Here is a 16920-nt window from a genome sequence, read left to right on the forward strand (position 1 = left end):
TTTTCTTCCCCAATTCTCTGCATTCTAGCCACACTGGCCTTCTCTGTTTTTCCAGTGCCACAGGGCCCTTGCACAAATTATTCCTTATACCTAGAAGGCTTCCTCTCCCCCTAGTCGAGTTCTTCTCATACTTCAGCTGTCAGCTCAAGCACCTTTGTTTCAGAGAGGCCTTCCCTAACCACCAGAATTGCTACTCAGATTTCAGCTCACAGACCAACAGTATCTTATCACCTAGGAGCTTGTTAGAAATTTAGACTCTCAAGCCTCACTCAGACTCATTGAATCATAATCTGCATTTTAACAAGATCCCCAGGTGGATTATGGAGGTTGGAGACACGTTTCTCTCAGGGACTTGATACCTGATAGGCACTTTATTCTGTAATCCCAGGTAAAAGCTGGAAAGGAGTGCTGTTAATTGCCTGGAAATCCATTCCCTCTTCTCTCCACCAGACCATGTATTGAATGTCTTCTTTGTTCAGAAATTTTCCAAATTCGGGGAAACCCTTTCTTTCTAATGCAGCAAGCAGCCTTTTCCCCACTTTTGTTCCCCCAACTAATCTCAGCATCTCTTTAGGACTTACTATGGTGCCTTACTATAGCCTGTGATAGCACAGGCAATGTTCCTTGCGTTTGCTTGTGTCCTTGTGTTTCTGTCCTGGAAAAAAGCTGGGCTTTTCACATGTATTATCTAGGATGGTTTTCACAACAGCCCTGTGAGCGATTTCTGATCACCCTCACATTAAAGATGAAACTGGGACTCAGAGTGACTGATATGATTACCACAGACACATAGGCACATGGCAGATTAGAGACCCAGACTCTAAGTTTAGGCTATCTCTTTTCTTTCTGGAAGATAATGGGGTATGGCTCCTGTTATGTCTTCAACTCATATGAGTGAATTTTGGGGGCCCCAGAATTTGGAAATGGGTTTCCCTTTGAGAACGAAACGAGAAAGAAGGAACTGGCAAGGGACAAGGCAAATAAATGTGTAGGGGGTCCTGAGAGACTAAAAGCGTGACTGAAATTTGGAATGCCCCCAATACAGTCAACTTGCCAGGGTATCGATACTCTTGGGAAAGTGGAACCGAAGCAATAGATCTGTAGCTCGGACTTCTTCCTCTGTGGTAATATGATTGAAGTCATCCCCCCCCCCCATCCCACACTGATTTCACCAAAGTGACTAAGTGATAAAGTAGACTAGACTTCCAACACATTGGATTCACCTGCCACTTCAGCAACTCTAAAAGATGGTTTGTCCAAAAGTATGGTCACAGGAAGCCTGGGGAGCTCAGGGGCTAGACCCCCTTGGGGCTACCTAAGGGAGAGGGCACCCAGGCTAGCCAGGAGCACTCGGTTAGCCAGAGCTGTCCTACGGGGTGACCTCTCCAAGATGGCACCTTTTGAGGCTCTAGTGTGGCCAGCCTCTCTCATGACATGGTTTGACAACAAGATCTTGGAGGAAAGCCCCTAAATCAATGTCTGCCTTCCTGAGATGCAAGTTCTCAGGTTCTTCTGGGTTCTCTCACCCTCCAGATCTCAGCTCAGATATCACCTATGTAAGGTCTCCTTCACTGCCCTCTCCTCCCCAATCTAGTTAGTCTCTTCACATCACCCTGTTTATGTCCATCGCCAGCTACTGTCAAATCTGTGGCAGGTTCATTTTTTTACTTATTTTAATTGATTTATTTGCATTTGTCTCACCCCTACTAGAATGGTATGCTCACAATGTACCTTCAGAATTGTGCCTGGCACATTTGCTGAATGAATAGCTGTTGAAGAAAAAAGCAAAAATTTCCCCCAAACCCTAAAAGCACCCTGCTCATAGTCATAGTGTATGCCTCACAGGCATGGCTGAAGGGTGCCTCCAGGCTCCCCAAAAGCAGAGCCAGTGAATCAGATAGCAGGGTTTATTGAGGTGCACACCCAGTTCCTGAGGCCCAGCCTTCACATTCAGAGTCAATGTCCTGCATCCTCGCTCTTAGCAGAGTGAGGCGCTGATGGTCTGGGGCCGAGAAATATAAACAAGAGATGGGCTCTGTGTGATCCCAGGGTTTTGCCACCTGATTCTCTGTGGGGCTAGTCTTCTGTAGGTGGGTGGCAGTGCAGTGGCCAGGGAACATCAGCCCCAGGCAGAGGAAAAGGAGGAGTGTCTGGTTCCTCCCTGCCCCCAGAGGGCCTGGTGCCTGCCCCTGGCAAGGCAGGGAAAATATTAAATATAAATAATTTATACAAAATGGCTCATACAAAAAGCTGTGGGTTGGGGGAAGAGATGCCTCTATGAGAGGCTGAGATGATTGAAAGAGGCAATAAGAGGAAAAAGATACATCCACTCCTTCTAGTCCTTGAAACAGAGCTTTCCAGCCACCAGGGCCTGGTGGGAGACTAGGGCGGGCAGGAGAGGGGCAGAGACATACCCAGGGACCTTCAGGGGGCCAGGCTGGTGAGCAGGGTGGTGAATCGCAGGGCCCGTCCCACCAGCTCTGCCACACATTGTGCCATCTCTTGGGCGGCAGGGCCGGACGGGTAGCTCAGCGCGGCCCCCTTGACAGCCAGCACCGTGGACCGCAACGCCTGGCCCAGCGCAGCGCCTGCAGCCCCGACCTGTGCTCGAAGAGGGGCTGAGGCTGCCAGCCGGTCTAGGGTATCCCCGACAAACACCAGGCGGTGAGCTGCCACCACCACCCGCTTGCCGTGGGGCACGAAGAGGCGAGGGGGCTGATTGGCCTGGCTGCTGGCCATCAGGGCTGCCACCGCCGCCTGCAGGGCTGAGTAGTGGCTCTGGCACTGCCCTGCGTAGAAGTGCAGGAGCTGTAGGTCTCCGGCGGGCAGAACCAGCGGCTCTCCTGGTGGGGACTGCGCATCCTGAGGGGCGAGAGGGGTGGTCAGTGGGAAGGCTCCCATTAGCGCCACCTGGTGGGCTGCTCGCTTTCCTGCCTTTCTCCCTTCCTTTCTTCTTCCCTTCGTCTTTTCTTCCCGCGTGCAGTTCCTGTAGCTCCTACCTGTCCCCATCAGAAAATTTAGATTCTCATAGAGAGGACCGGGAAATACCCAGACTTGATGTCAGATAGGTCTGGATTCAAAGAGCCTCAGACTTGACTGCAGACAAGTCTCTGACCTTTTCTGTTTCCATATCTCTAAGTGGGGATTCTAGCACTGCACTGTCCAAGATGAATACAACATGAACCATACAATGTAATTTTAAATTCTCCAGTACTCATGCTAGGAAACCCTGGTGGTGTAGTGATTAAGTGCTACAGCTGCTAGCCAAGGGGTCGGCAGTTCGAATCCGCCAGACGCTCCTTGGAAACTCTATGGGGCAGTTCTACTCTGTCTTATAGGGTCGCTTTTCAACGGCTCTGGGTTTTGGGTTAGTAGTCATGTTAAGTTAAACAAAACTGGTGAAATTAATTTTAATAATATGTGTTATCTAACCCAAAATATTTAAAAAGTTATTTCGATATTTGATCAATAGAAAAATTATTAACGATGTATTTTATTTTTTATACTAAGTCTTCAAAAATCTGGTATGCATGTTATATTAACAGCACATTTCAATTCAAACTGAGCGCTCCATAGCCACATGTGGCTGGTGGCTACCGTACTGAACAGTGCAGTGGTACCTACCTCATAAGGCTGCAGTATTACTCACTACAAGCACCGTATGAATTTTAACTATGGCTTTTTTGGGAGGAGGGGGCTTTAAAGCATAGGAATTAATTTTTTCACAGTTCAGGAAGCTAGAATTCCGAATTCAGGGCATTGGCTGTAGGGGTTGGTCCTTTTCTTTCCTTTTTAAAAAAAAAAAATTTTTTTTAAAAATATTGTGGTAAATATTGCCCTGGTGGTGCAATGGTTAACAGCTTGGCTGCTAACCAAAAGGTTGGCCGTTATAATCCACCAGCTGCTCCTTGGAAACCCTATAGGGCAGTTCTCTCTGTCCTATATAGGGTTGCTGTGAGTCAGGACCAACTCCTCAGCAATGGGTATGTATATAACAAAATATTTGCATTTGAACATTTTACACGCACAATTTAGTGACATTAATTACCTTCATTGTGCTGTGCAACCATCACCACTATCTGTTTCCAGATTTTTCCATCACCCTTAAGGAATGACACCCCTCCCCCTCCTTCCAGACCCTGGTAACCACTAATAAACAATGACTATTATTAATGTTGATGCATGTAATGTGCCTAGCACAGGGCCTGGCACTTGGTAAATGCCTGATAAATGGTAGCTATTGTGATTGACCATTTTAGACAGGGTCCAGGAAACCACCTCACTTTCCAGAGAGATTAACTGACGGCTTCAGAGCCCTGGTTTCTTAGCGGTGGAACTGGGATTAGGACCCAGGTCTCTTAGGCACCCAGGAATTCACAGTAGGAAGGAGCCTTAGAAGTCGCTCAGCCCAGTTCTGACCTATACCCTTTCTGCTCCCCTGGCTGCCTGGCTTTCTGACGCCTCTCCAGCAAATTCTTTCCCAGCTTTCTGAATTCCCGACATCCTCTTCCAGGTTCCAGCTCCTTCCTACTTAATTCTAACTCCTCTCTACTCTATCTATCCCCTCTCATTCCCGTCCTAATCTATTTCCACTCATGGTTATTTAAGAATTCTCCTCCCAAATTCCTCTTCCCCCTTCCCCAGACCCCCTTCTCTCGCACCACCCCCACCAAGGTTACCTGCTGCTCTGGCAGCTCCCTCTCCAGCAGTTCAGGGTCCCCTGGGAAGGCCTTATCCGGGGGCCTAGATCCCTGAGCTTTATCCATGCCCTGCAGGGGATCCAGGTCTCAGCACAGAGGTGGGAGGGCAGGGTGGGTGGCCTCAGCGGCCTTTTTGCCCCTCTGAGTCCCCCTCCTTCTGGGGACTGTTGTGTCAGAGGGCTGAGGGGCAGAAGAGGTGTACTGGTACAAGTGGTATGGCCAAGTACTGGGGACCCAGGCTTCAGGTGGAGGGCTAGGGCAGGGAGGAACATAGGGAGGAAGAGGAGGGCTCAGGGGCTGGGCTCCAGGCCTCTTTCCTCTTCTCCCTGGTTGTGCTGGGGGGTTCTGGGTGGGGCTGGCCCAGAGGTGCTCACCTTCAGGTGGACGTAGTCATACTCTTCAGCCATCGGGATGCCCTCATACTCATTGTGGTGTCCCTCTGGATCATCCTCCACCTGTCCTCCCTCTGGATCCCCTTCAGCCTTGGGGGCCCCATAGCCAGGCAAGTGGGGTGGGGGCGGGGGGAGAGGCCGGTCCTGGATGCTGCCCTTTCGGCATGGGGCAGGAGAGGGAGCCGGAGAAGGGCTGGGGGTCTCGGGGACAGGCAGGGCAGGCAGAGGGCGGCGGGACAAGCTCTCAGCTGAGGGCAGCCGGGGCCTGTGTGGGGGTGGGGGGCTCCTGGCCAAAACCAGAGACAGAGTGTCCAGGTCATTGGAGGCTGAGGCTCCTGGAGGCTCTGGGGAAGGAGGTGCCTCTGGCCCCAGCAGGGGCACGTCATAGATGCCCTCATCGGGGCCCCCACCTTCCCCTTCTGTCAGCAGTTCCTCGGGGGCTTCATACAGATTGAGCAGGGCCGATGCCCGTTTCAGGTTGGAGGGGGCAGCATAGAGGGGAGGCCCAGGTTCCCGGCCCCCCTCCCACTCCAGGTCCATCTCCAGCTCTTTCGGTGGCTTTGGGGTCAGAGGCACATCATAGGGAGCTTCATTCTCTCCAGGAGGCTGTGGGGGCACCCAGGCCAGAGGGCGGGAAAAGGAGGCTGGAGAGTCGTAGGGGCTACTGGATGGAACCCGGAGGGCAGTGGGGGGCACATCATAGACCTGGAGAGGGGGAGGAGTTGTTAGTCTTCAGGCTTAGTGATGAACCCTCCCTGGGGGCCCCCATGCTATATACACACAGACACAGACACACATGGGTCTCCAGGCCCAGGCAGCCCCTGCCCATACCTCTGAAGTGTTTCCAGGGGCAGCCAGCTGGGTCCCCCTGCCTCTAGGGATCTTGTAGATGGGGTCAGGGGAGGGCGGACAGGGTCCAGTCAGAGATCCTGAGGTGGGACAGGGCCGAGCTGGGGGTGGTACCACATACACCTGGGGATCAAGATAGGTGGGTGGGTCAGGAGGAGTGAGGGGCCAGGGAACAAGATAACGTCTGGCTTAAAGGAGCTTAGAGGCCCTCCAACCCCTTCCCTGTATTGATGGGGAAGCAGGGCCCAGGAAGGGCTGGTCATTAGGGTTCACAGAGCAAAGTCAGTGAAGAGCTGAGGTAACCTGCTCTGCCTCACTGCAGGCCCCAGAGGAAGGGCACAGGGCTGAGTTCGGGCTCCCCAGCTCTCACCTCCTGGTCCTTATTGCCATGCTCTGGGGCTGGATATGGTGAGCCAGGCGGAGGTGGGGGCACCTGGAAGATGCTGGGCTTGGGTGCTGGGCCAGTGGGAAGGAGCTTCACTCTGTTGGCAGGCACGATGCCCTGCTGACCGTGTAGGGAGCAGAGGCACCAGCCGTCCAGCCCGCCTGCACCCTCCTGCTGCAGGACCCGTAGAACATCCCCTCGGCGGAAGGACAGCTCCTGGGGGGACTCAGCAGTGTTGTCGTAGAGTGCCCGGGCCAGCTGGGCCTGGTGGGTGAGGTGGGAGTGAGGCAGGGTCTTCACCCATGTTAGGTCATGTCACCCCCTGCTCAGACCCCTTCAGAGCTCCCTGTTTCCCTTAGGTTAAAAATCTGAGCTCATGGCTCATTTCTTTCTCACTGGGCCCACCTCCTCTCTAGCTTCCCCTCCTCCTGCGCTCTCCCTCTTCCTTTCTATTCCTTGCACTAGATAAATTCTTTCCTGCCTCAGGGCCTTTGCACTTGCTGTTCCCTCTACCCAAAATGCTCTTCCCTTGACTTCTTATCTTACAGGCCCTTTTTTATCCTTCAGTTTGGCTTAAATGTCTCCTTCTCAAAGAGGCCTTTTCTTCACCCCTCCCCCAGCCCCCATTCTCTGTCTCCACACATGGTTTCTGTCATAATTCTTTACACTGTTTGTCCATTTACTTTATTACTGATTTCTTCCCTTATACTGTAAGCCCTGTGAGGACAGGAACTGCTTTCTTCCTAGAACCTGCAGTAGGGCCTGGCTCACAATCAGTCCTCAATAAACAAGCTTTGAATGAATTTCCTCCAAAGCCTTGTGTGTGTGCTAGGAAGTCCTGCTAAGGTTTTCCCCAGAATTTTCTTTACCTTCCCTCAGCTGGTGTCCCCCCAAAAGAAGCAGTTGCAGAAATCCCTTAACCTGAGCAAGTGGGAGAAGCCCAGGCCAGACACAGTGCCTAAGCATAATAATGAAGAAAACAGAAACCGAAGCACTTGGTTTGTTCTCAGTCTGAGCAAACCTCAGAAGAGGCTGAGGTTACCATGGAGAAAAGTGTGTACACTCCAGTGTGTGTGTGTTTAGAGGCAGGCTGGCAAACCAACCAAGACAAACATTTATTAGCCTGTTTCTTGTCCATCGGGTGGGCCCATCGAGGGCCATATGCTCAGATTATAAGCCACAGATGTTTCTGTTGTTGTTAGTTGCTGTTGAGTCAATTCTAACTCAGAGTGACCCCATGTGTTACAGAGTAGAACTGCTCCGTAGGATTTCTTGGCTGTCATCTTAAAGGAAGCAGATCATCAGGCCTGTCTTCTGTGGTTCCACTGGGAGGGCTCGAACCACCAACCTTTGGGTTAGCAGTTTGGCACAAACCGTTTGCACCTCCTGAGGACTTTTTAGTAAGTCACAGGTGTTTTTGCGTGCTGTTGAGTAGATTCCGACTCATAGTGACCCTATAAGACAGAGCTAGAATGGCCCCATAGGGTTCCCTTGGCTGTAATCTTTATGGGAGCAGATTACCAGATCTTTTCTCCCACAGGGTGGCTGGTGGGTTCGAACTGCTGACCTTTCAGTTAGCAGCTGAGTGCTCTAACCATTGTATGACCAGGGGCTCCTTAAGTCACAGATACTGAGTGCTAATTACATGTTCAGACACTGTGTATGTCTTTACACTAATTATCTCATTTAATCCTCACAACAACCTCATGAGGAAGGGGCCACCACTATTTCCATTTTGGAAAGGAAATTGGAACAGAGAGGTTGGTACATTGCCAAGTGATGCAGAGTTGGTGGAGCGTGAGTTGAACCCCAGGCTGTTGGATTCCAGAGCCTGCACTCTCAATCACTTGCTTTACTGCCTCTCCACAATCACAAATGTATAGACCTACTTTCTTATATTGGTTAACAGTGGTTGAGTCGAGAGTCCATGACTCAAACATGAGTCAAGGGCACATGGAGGCTTCATTATGCCCAATTTCCCTTTGCTAGTAACCCTTCACAGTGCTCGGGTTCCAGGATATCCTTTGGCAGAATCAAGTTTAAACCACTCAAAATGCCAAATTACCTGTTCTGCTTAAGTTATGATAGCTAAGTGACCATGGCTGCTGGCAGGGCCCCAGGCAGTGGTGGCTTACTCAGTGGTGGTGGACAGCAGGTAGTTTGGGAGTACTGACTAGGTAATCCCCGTGTGCTGACCAACTCAGTAAAAAATCCCAAGCTGAAGACCTCAAACAGGCTGCATTTGACCATCAGGCCCTGGGGAGGTTGCCCTGTTCCTTCGGCATGAGTGCATGTGCCTTCTGGTGGGTGTTTCCCTCTGTGGAGAGGTTGTCCAGCCCTTCACGGCTGGTTGACTTTAACAACAAACTAACTTCTCCTCTTGCCTGACTCCAAACTCATCAAACCATTTTTTCATTATATTTTGGCTTCTAAAGGATATTGTTCCACAGAATGGAAACATGCAAACCAGATGACATAGATTTCTGGCTAGCTCAGCATGTTTCTTTCTAAATGTAAATTATAAACTGGTGTTTTAGATCTAGCCAGGGGGTTAAGAGTATGATTCCAGAGGCAGGCAGACCTGGGTTTGAGTCCTAGCTCTGTCCCTTTCTAGCTGGGTGACTTTGAGCAGGCTGTTTAGGCTTTCTGAGCCTCAGTTTCCTCCTGTGTAAAACTCGGATAATAATACTACCATCCCCATAGGGTTTTTGTGAGGTTGTGGGTGAGATAATGCATCAAAAACCCATGAGAGGTTTGGGGACCATGGTTTCTTGGGAGATCTAGGTCAATTGGCATAATAAAATCTATTAAGAAAACATTCTGCATCCCATTTTGGAGAGTGGTGTCTGGGGTCTTAAACGCTAGCAAGCAGCCATCTAAGATGCATCAGTTGGTCTCAATCCACATGGAGCAAAGGAGAATGAAGGACACCAAAGACATAAGGTAAGCATGAGCCCAAGAGAAAGGATGGGTCACATAAATCAGAGACTACATCAGCCTAAGACCAGAAGAACTAGATGGTGCCTGGCTACAACCAAGGACTGCAATGACAGGGAACACAACAGAGAATCCCTAAAGGTGCAGAAGAGCAGTGGGATGCAGACCTCAAATTCTCGTAAAAAGACCAGACTTAATAGTCTGACTGAGACTAGAAGGACCCTGGAGGTCATGGTCCCCAGACCTTCTGTTAGCCCTAGACAGGAACCATTCCCAAAGCCAACTCTTCAGACAGGGATTGGACTGGACTATAAGGAAGAAAATGATACTAGTGAGGAGTGAGCTTCTTGGATCAAGTAGACACATGAGACTATGTGGGCAGCTCCTGTCTGGAGGGGAGATATGAAGGCAGAGGGGGACAGGAGCTGGCTGAATGGACACAGAAATACTGGGTGGAGAGAAGGTGTGTGCTGTCTCATTAGGGGGAGCGCAACTAGGAGTATATAAAAACCAAAAACCCAAACCGAGTGCTGTTGAGGAGATTCCTACTCATAGCAACCCTATAGGACAGAGTAGAACTGCCCTATAGAGTTTCCAAGGAGCACCTGGCGGATTCGAACTGCCGACCTTTTGGTTAGCAGCCGTAGCACTTAACCACTACTCCCCCAGGGTTTCCAGGAGTATATATATAAAAAAATATATAGCAAGGTGTATATAAGGTTTTGTATCAGAAACTGACTTGATTTGTAAACTTTCACTTAAAGCACAATAAAAAAAAAAATGACTTAAGGACACTGAAGGGTTAGATTTCTTAGTCTAGCTGTCAAAAATATTGTTTTTTTTCAAGTTCTTTTGAATGACATATGATTTGGCACACATTTTAACAATTAAACTGTGGACTTCACATTAAATGAAAAAAAAAAAAAACCCACGAGAAAGCTTAGCATAGTGCCAGGGGTAGTAAATGCTCAATAAATATTAGCTGTTATTAGGATTCTGAGAGTCTGATTAGTGTAAGTCATTTCCCTGGACCTCCTCACTTCTGAGTAAAAGAAAAAAATCTACCTCCTGGGACTAAAAGCTGACCAGCTGGCTCCTAAGCCAGCATCTTTACGTCACAGTGCCCCTACTATTTTACGACCTCCCCCTCTCTGGCTCTGAGCTAAGGTCTTCTCACCATCACATAGACTGAGAAACTAAAAGGAGTTTGGTCTGAGATGGTGCCAAACTCAAACCCAGCAGGCCCCCTCCAGGGGTATGGGAAGATGATGGATGTCTCTCCGTTTCTCTTTCCAGTTTCACAATCCTCCTTCCCAGAGTTCCCAAGCAGAGGGGGGCCAGAACACTGGTGGCAGCCTCACTTTCCCTGGGAATCACTTGGATTCAGGCTACAGAGGGCATAAGACAGAAAGCAGAGGTGGGGCTGTGAAGTGCTCCTTCCTGTTAGGTTTGAATTCTGTCCAATGGGGCCAAACAACCCAGGCTTGCAATTACAGGAAACTAGAGAAAGACCTGGCAATCTGCTTCTTACAGCCAAGAAAACCCTATGGGGCAGTTCTACTCTGTCACATGGGGTCGCTAAGAGTCAAAATTGACTTGATGGCACCTAACGACAGCAACAACAACAACGATGGGCAGAGTTGTTATAGACGGATTGATGATGGGTGTGGCCCACCCCTGCTCTACCCCCTTCTCAAGGGCCCAGCCGACTTGTGAGGGAATGGCTGGCTTAATGGGGGTGGCCGTGCACCACTTGTTCTTTGGGAGGCCGCCTCCCACTGTCCCATCCAGCCAGCTGTCTCCTCCCTTTGTCCCTAGTCCCCGGAAAGTGGCCTGAGGCTGGCTGACATCACCTCCCCTCCTCCCTCTATTTTCTCTTTCTCTTGCCAGAGCGTCCTTCTTTGCTCCATTTCCCCCGTTTCCTCCGTCCCTCCTCTAGAGATGGGCCTCTAAGAGTCCTTTGGCCTCTCCCATTTTCCCTGAACTACATCCTTTCAGCCCCCTCCCAACCTTTTACTAGCCTCCCAATCACAAGCCCCTGCCGACCACAAGTGGCCACCTGTTCCCGCCCAGGAAAGAGCAGATAGGTTTCTGGTTACACTTGCCCCCTCCCCTTGCTCCAAGAGCAGCCTCCAGAAAGAATAGAGGAGAATGGGGAGGGGGAGGGGAGGAGGGGCAACTCAGAACCCGTAGGAGCGCAGGGGATCAGTGAGAAGGAAAGGGGAACAAAAGTGAGAGGAGGGGAGACAGCCTCCTGGCGAAGAAAGGGACCCAGGAGAGAGACAAAGAGAGGAAGAAATAAAAGTGACAGGACCGCATGGCAGGCTGTGGAGGTCGCTGTTCGGCAGCCTCCTCTCACTGATGGGACTCACCGACGTGGCTATGGCCATGGGCTCGGCCTCTGGCGTGGCCTGCTCCAGGCCAGGCTCGGTTTCGCTGACTTCAGCAGCGGTTGACCCGCACCATGGTCCACTGCCTCCAGGCGAGGAGGCGCCCCCCGGCTGCGGCGCCTGAGCCGTGGCCTCCGCCGAAGTTGGAGGAGGAGAAAGAAAATCCACAAAACTCTCCAAATGGGAGGCAGCCTGGCCAGGCAGGAGGAGGAGCGAGGCGGGTCGGGGCGTCGCTGCGGGACCTTATCCAAAGGCGCGCGCTATGTACTGTCCCGGGGGCCACCAGGCTGGCAAGGCCCCCGGGGCTGCCTGCTCTAGGCCGCGGAGGCTTACCGGACCCTCATGGGCCTAAAGCTCCCTTTTAGGGCCCGGACCGGCGAGAAGGCGGGAGCTGGGGCTGTACTCGACGCCTCTCCAGGCCTCTCTGAGCGGCCCCAAGGGCTGGGAGAGGCCGCCGGGGCGGTTGAGCTGGACGAGTGAGTTTAGGGATCAACCCTTCCCACCCGGGGGGCGCGCAGAAGAGTGGGACTCCCAGACCACTGCTCGGGGCACCGGGGGACACTGCGGCGGCACCCGCTGGGAGAGCAGGAGAGCGAGAACTGAGACTTTTGTCCCTCTTCAAACTCGCCCAAGTTAGCGTGGGGAGGCCGGGCTGCCACCAAAGGCCTCCGAGAGCGTGGCCGTTGGGCTGGGTTGCTGGAGTGGCTGCTTTCTGCCCAGACGCTCGCACCACAGGCAATGCGGCGGGCTTACGCTCGCACGCTCGCTGTAAGCAAGCTGGGGAGCCTGGGGGCGCCGCGACGGTGCTTCGCCCCCGGCTGTCGCCTGGCAGCAGCCCGCACGCAGGCACAACCCGTAGAGGCGGGGCGGCCTGAACAACTCCTGCTGGCGGCCAGGCAGAGAGGGGCCCGCCGCCCTCCTCCAACCCTCGGCCTTGGCGCGCAGGGCCCCGCACGACCGCTCGCACCCTCTGCCCCCTGGCACCCGAAGCGGGCCCCGCAGCCCACGCTCGCACGCACCCTAGGCAGGGCCCCTCGGCACCTCCCAGGTGTCTCTGGGAACGAAGGGAAAGACCACAAAGCAAAAGAAGAAGCAAAAGGAAGGCGAAAGAGAGCAGTGGCTAAGGTCCTGTGGACTCGCCTGGGGGGTGTTGGGGAGGGACCCCTAGAGGGTCCCCCCCGAAGCAGGAGGGCTGGGAGGCTCCGGGGGTCGCGCGTGGCCCCCAGGCTCACCCCCCGCTCTCGGCTACCCTCCCTTTCCCGGGCTCCTGGCTCCCTCTCAGTGCAGTTTCTTCCTCCTCCCCTCCGGCCCGCTCCGACGCGCGGCTCAGTCCTGGGGATTAAGAAAAAGAGGGAGGGGAAAAGGGAGGGGGCGGAGGAGAAAGGAGGACGATCCCTCCAAAGGCGGGTGTTGAGTTTCAGCTCCGGACCCTCGGGCCAAACGGCACTCCCCCTCCCGGCCCCTTTGCTCCGCGCCTCCGTCTTCCCGACTACGCGGCGGATCTCCCGGTGGTCTGGTCAGCTCCCCGCTGGGAGCTTTCCTCTCCCTGCCACGCCCCCGCCCTCCTCCGCCAGCCCCGCGCCTCTCTCTGCCTTCCTTTCATTAGCCCCACATCTGTCTTTCCCCTGGGAGGGAGCGTGCTCCTTCCGCCTTACTGGGGTCCCCTGCAGAGCCTCTCCCCTCCCTTGGATGACAGGGTTATCCAGGCTGTTCCTGAGGGGAACAGGCTGGAGTCTGGGGCTGGGCATGGATTCTGGCACTGGCAGGAGAACGTGAAGCCTGAGCTCCTGGCCCCAGAGCTGCAGAAGGGCCGGTTGGGTAGCCTATCACACTTTGCCAGTCTGGGCCTGTCCCCCGCCCTCAACCCTTCTGGTTCCGTGCTGCCTGGGAGAAGCAGGAGTGGTGGCAACGGGCACAGAAGGGCAAAAACTCTTTTAGAAGGACTAGGATCTGTACCCCAAGGAGTTTCAGCTGAAATGACAGGGCTCTTTTAATCCCCCACACCTCTCTGCCCTTCCTATTGTTACTCCTTAGATTTCCTGTTTCTTTCCAGCCACTTCTTTCTCCTGGTTCTCCCTCCTGGGCACACACCAGAGGCTTGAGGGAACCCTACCTACTTCCATTTCTGAGTTTCCTGGTCCTTAAAAAAGGAGACACCAAACAGTGTTGAAAGCTGTGGTATATTTTTCAATGTTTACATTTAACAAATTAACACTTCAAACACATAGACAATGGCTCTGTGTATAACCTCCTTAGGAGATAACATCCGAAGTCTAAATTTAAGGCCCTTTTGGAACCTGAGGACTTGGACTGTGCTCTCCTCGCCACATACGTACACATTCCGCAGATCCACATATCCAGGCATTTCCCAGGACACTGGGAGGATACCCGTGCCAGCTCTTTCACCACCCTATTGCCTGGGCACCTATGAGGATCCCTCTGCAGAGGCGAGGGATGGAGCCTATGAGGGTTAGGGAGAGATGCTGGGGTGAACGTGGGGATGAACCATATTGGCTCTGGGCTTGGCTCAGAGATGGGGTGCATCCTGAACAGACCCAGGCTCCATTAGGTCAGTATGGGAACAGATACATCTGAAGGGAGAGTGCCTTCATCCCAGCTCCATCCTCATCTGAAGTGGCCACTAGGGAAGGTTCTCCAACCTCCAGACCTCAGCCCTGGAGAGCAGAGAAGGGGGTGGGGGCTGGCCACCTGGAGCATAGACATTCAGCTGTGGGGGGTGGGGGATGGGGTAACTGGTATGGTCTCTGCCCAGGGGACTGTCAAACCAAATTGGGGTCCAAGGTGGAGGTGGGCAGGAAACCCTGTGTTCAAAGAGGAATGCTGTAACTGACACCAAAGGAAATAGGTGGAGGCCAGAAAAGGCTAAGCAGGAAAGAAGCTGCTAGGGCCAGGGAAGACTGGTGGCTTGGGAGATGAGTAGTGGGGCTCACTGCGTGTAGCCCAGTGCCTGGGGAAATGTGGATGAGAGATATCAGAGTACAAACCAGGGAAATATGACTGTGTTCTGGAGTCCCCAAGCATGAATGGAGCCAGTCTGACTCCGGCGTGAATTCTGGTTTAGTAGCTGTGTGACCTTGGTCAAGTTACATAACATCTCTGAGTCTCAGCGTCTCATCTGAAACAGTGACTTTGGTGAGGAGGAAATATATGTAAAGTGCCTAGCACAACGATCTTCTTCCATGGCTTTTCCTCTTCACCTTTCCTCCCCCTTTAACTTGTGCTTTCATAAGCTCATGCCCTTTGTGAAGGCAGGAGGAGCCTTTTCTCTGTCCTTAGGCCTCATCTCTGGCCTCTCCTTTGCACAGAGGTTTAAGGCTATTCTAACTTGTTTAGGGAGAGCTCTCAGCTCCAAGTAAGGTTGGAGAAAACTCAGGTTTAGTGGGCAGCTAAGACCTTGGGTGGGCTGCAGTCTCAGGCAGCTTGGCCCTCAGTTTGAGAGTCTACCCTTGCTGTGTTCAGTGGGTAGAAAGAAAGGAACTCCATCTAGCTTTCAGGACTCCAGTCTTCTCTCCCAGTCTTTCTCCTCCCCAGCAGTGTCTGACCAGCTGTGTCTTCCTTGCTCTACCGCATGGCTTCTTGGACTTGTCCTTGTTCCTCTTGCTACCTAAGCCCTCTCAGATGCTCATTAATTCTTCCCTGGTCTCTCCAATCCCCTTCTCTTTGGGTCTCCACAGCACCAGATCGTGTGAGTTCTCATCCTAGTTCTAACAGGACCTATGTAACCTTGTCCAGTTACGTGACCTCTTGGAGGCTCTGGTTCCTTGTCGGTAAGATGGGGCTAATAATGGAACCAATAGCACTGGCTTGTGTTGAGGATTCAGAGTTAATCTTAAACCCTGAGAACAGTGCCTGGCCCATGATGCGTAAATGTAGGATAAAAGGAACGACTATTACTATTTGGTGCCAGCCATGTGGGTGTTACTTGGTGCCAGAATGTCAAGAATATGATGCCTGCCCTTGAGGACCTCACATCCCATGGATCATACCTGAATCCAGTTAAAACCTTCCCGCTTGGAATAAAATCAAATGCTCCATCATAGCCTGTCAGACTCTGCATGATCTGGTCTCTGCCCTCTTCCACTGTCTTCATCTCATTCCCCTCTCCCCTTCATTCTTTGCTTTCCATCCACATGGTCCTTTCTGTTTCTCAAATATGCCACACTCTTTCCCACCTTTAGGACGCCGCATGCTCTGCTTCCTCTGCTAAGAAGATTCTTCCCCTAGGCTCTTTCCATCTTCATGTCAAAATCTTCATCCTCAGAAAGATCTTTCCTGGCCTACCGAGACGAGGTTGTGACCTCTCCCCTAACAGTAACTCCCTATCTTCTAATCCAGTTTCATTTTCTTCATAGCACTTAGTGCTATCAGAAATTACCTTGTTGCCTGTTTATCATCTGTCTCCTCTTGAAACAGGGCAGCAATCTTATCTGGCTTGTCCTTGTCTGCATTCTTAGTATTTACAATTGTGCCTGGAATATACTAGGTGCTCAATAAATATTTGGTGAATGGATGAATGTACAAAGGCAGCCATGACTATAGGACAAAGCTTGAGTAAGCCAAGGGCCCTCCGTGGGGAGGCACCAGCCTTGGGCTCAGGGGAGTTGCCAGGCTCTTTGTCCCATTCACTCTGATTCTTCTTCTGTTGTCTCCCAGGCCAAACTGGGTTCTCTAAGCCTAAACATCTTTGTAGCTAAAAGTTATATTAAAAATATTTAGCAATGACAACCCAAGTGCCCAGATGAATGAATAAAGTTCAGTATATACATACAGTGGAATATTATTCAGTCATAAAGTTCTGATACATGCTACCACATCGGTGAGCTTTGAAACCATTATGCTGAGTGAAATAAGGCAGACACAAAGGACAAATGTTGTATGATTCCATTTATATGAAATATCTACAATAGATGAATCCTTTGAGACAACGATTAGTGGCTACCAGAGATTGGGGAGGAGGGGAGAACAAGGAGTTAAAAAAAAAAAAAAAATTCGAGAATCACTTATAGGTGTTCCCTACAGTCTTCTTAAAACCAAACAATGGTTTATCTTAACTAGTAAAAAATGCTTGCCTTGAGCATTATGCTCTTTTAAGAACTATCTACATGGGATCAAATTGAGAATAGCAACTCAAAAGGTTAGAGAGGAGCTTTAGTGGCTGTGAACTTATGTTAATGGCGGAGGAACAATTCAGAGAAGGAGGGTGAGGATGGTTGCACAACTCAAAGAATGTAGTCAATGTCACTAAA

The 16920-nt window shown here is 51.6% G+C and overlaps 1 protein-coding gene across 1 annotated transcript; it reads right to left on the minus strand.

Moving 5' to 3' along the window:
- Positions 1-1893: 1893 nt before the first annotated feature.
- EFS (embryonal Fyn-associated substrate) lies at positions 1894-12464 on the minus strand. Its single transcript, XM_003420949.4, has 6 exons — positions 11636-12464; positions 6312-6590; positions 5924-6064; positions 5075-5797; positions 4680-4769; positions 1894-2862 (listed from the first exon to the last, which is right to left on the minus strand). Exons 1-6 carry the CDS (start codon positions 11651-11653, stop codon positions 2425-2427), a joined length of 1689 nt encoding a protein of 562 aa, XP_003420997.1. The 5' UTR covers positions 11654-12464; the 3' UTR covers positions 1894-2424.
- Positions 12465-16920: the final 4456 nt, after the last annotated feature.

The sequence above is a fragment of the Loxodonta africana genome, chromosome 10, assembly GCF_030014295.1.
Source record: "Loxodonta africana isolate mLoxAfr1 chromosome 10, mLoxAfr1.hap2, whole genome shotgun sequence".
NCBI classification, from domain to species: domain Eukaryota; kingdom Metazoa; phylum Chordata; class Mammalia; order Proboscidea; family Elephantidae; genus Loxodonta; species Loxodonta africana.

Bases quoted from the DNA above. Each gene is read 5' to 3' on its own strand.
- EFS (XM_003420949.4), bottom strand. The intron at 6,065-6,311 runs GTGAGAGCTGGG...CTTGATCCCCAG, and splicing joins ATGGCAATAAGGACCAGGAG to GTGTATGTGGTACCACCCCC. The intron at 5,798-5,923 runs GTATGGGCAGGG...CCCCCTCTCCAG, and splicing joins CCCCTGGAAACACTTCAGAG to GTCTATGATGTGCCCCCCAC.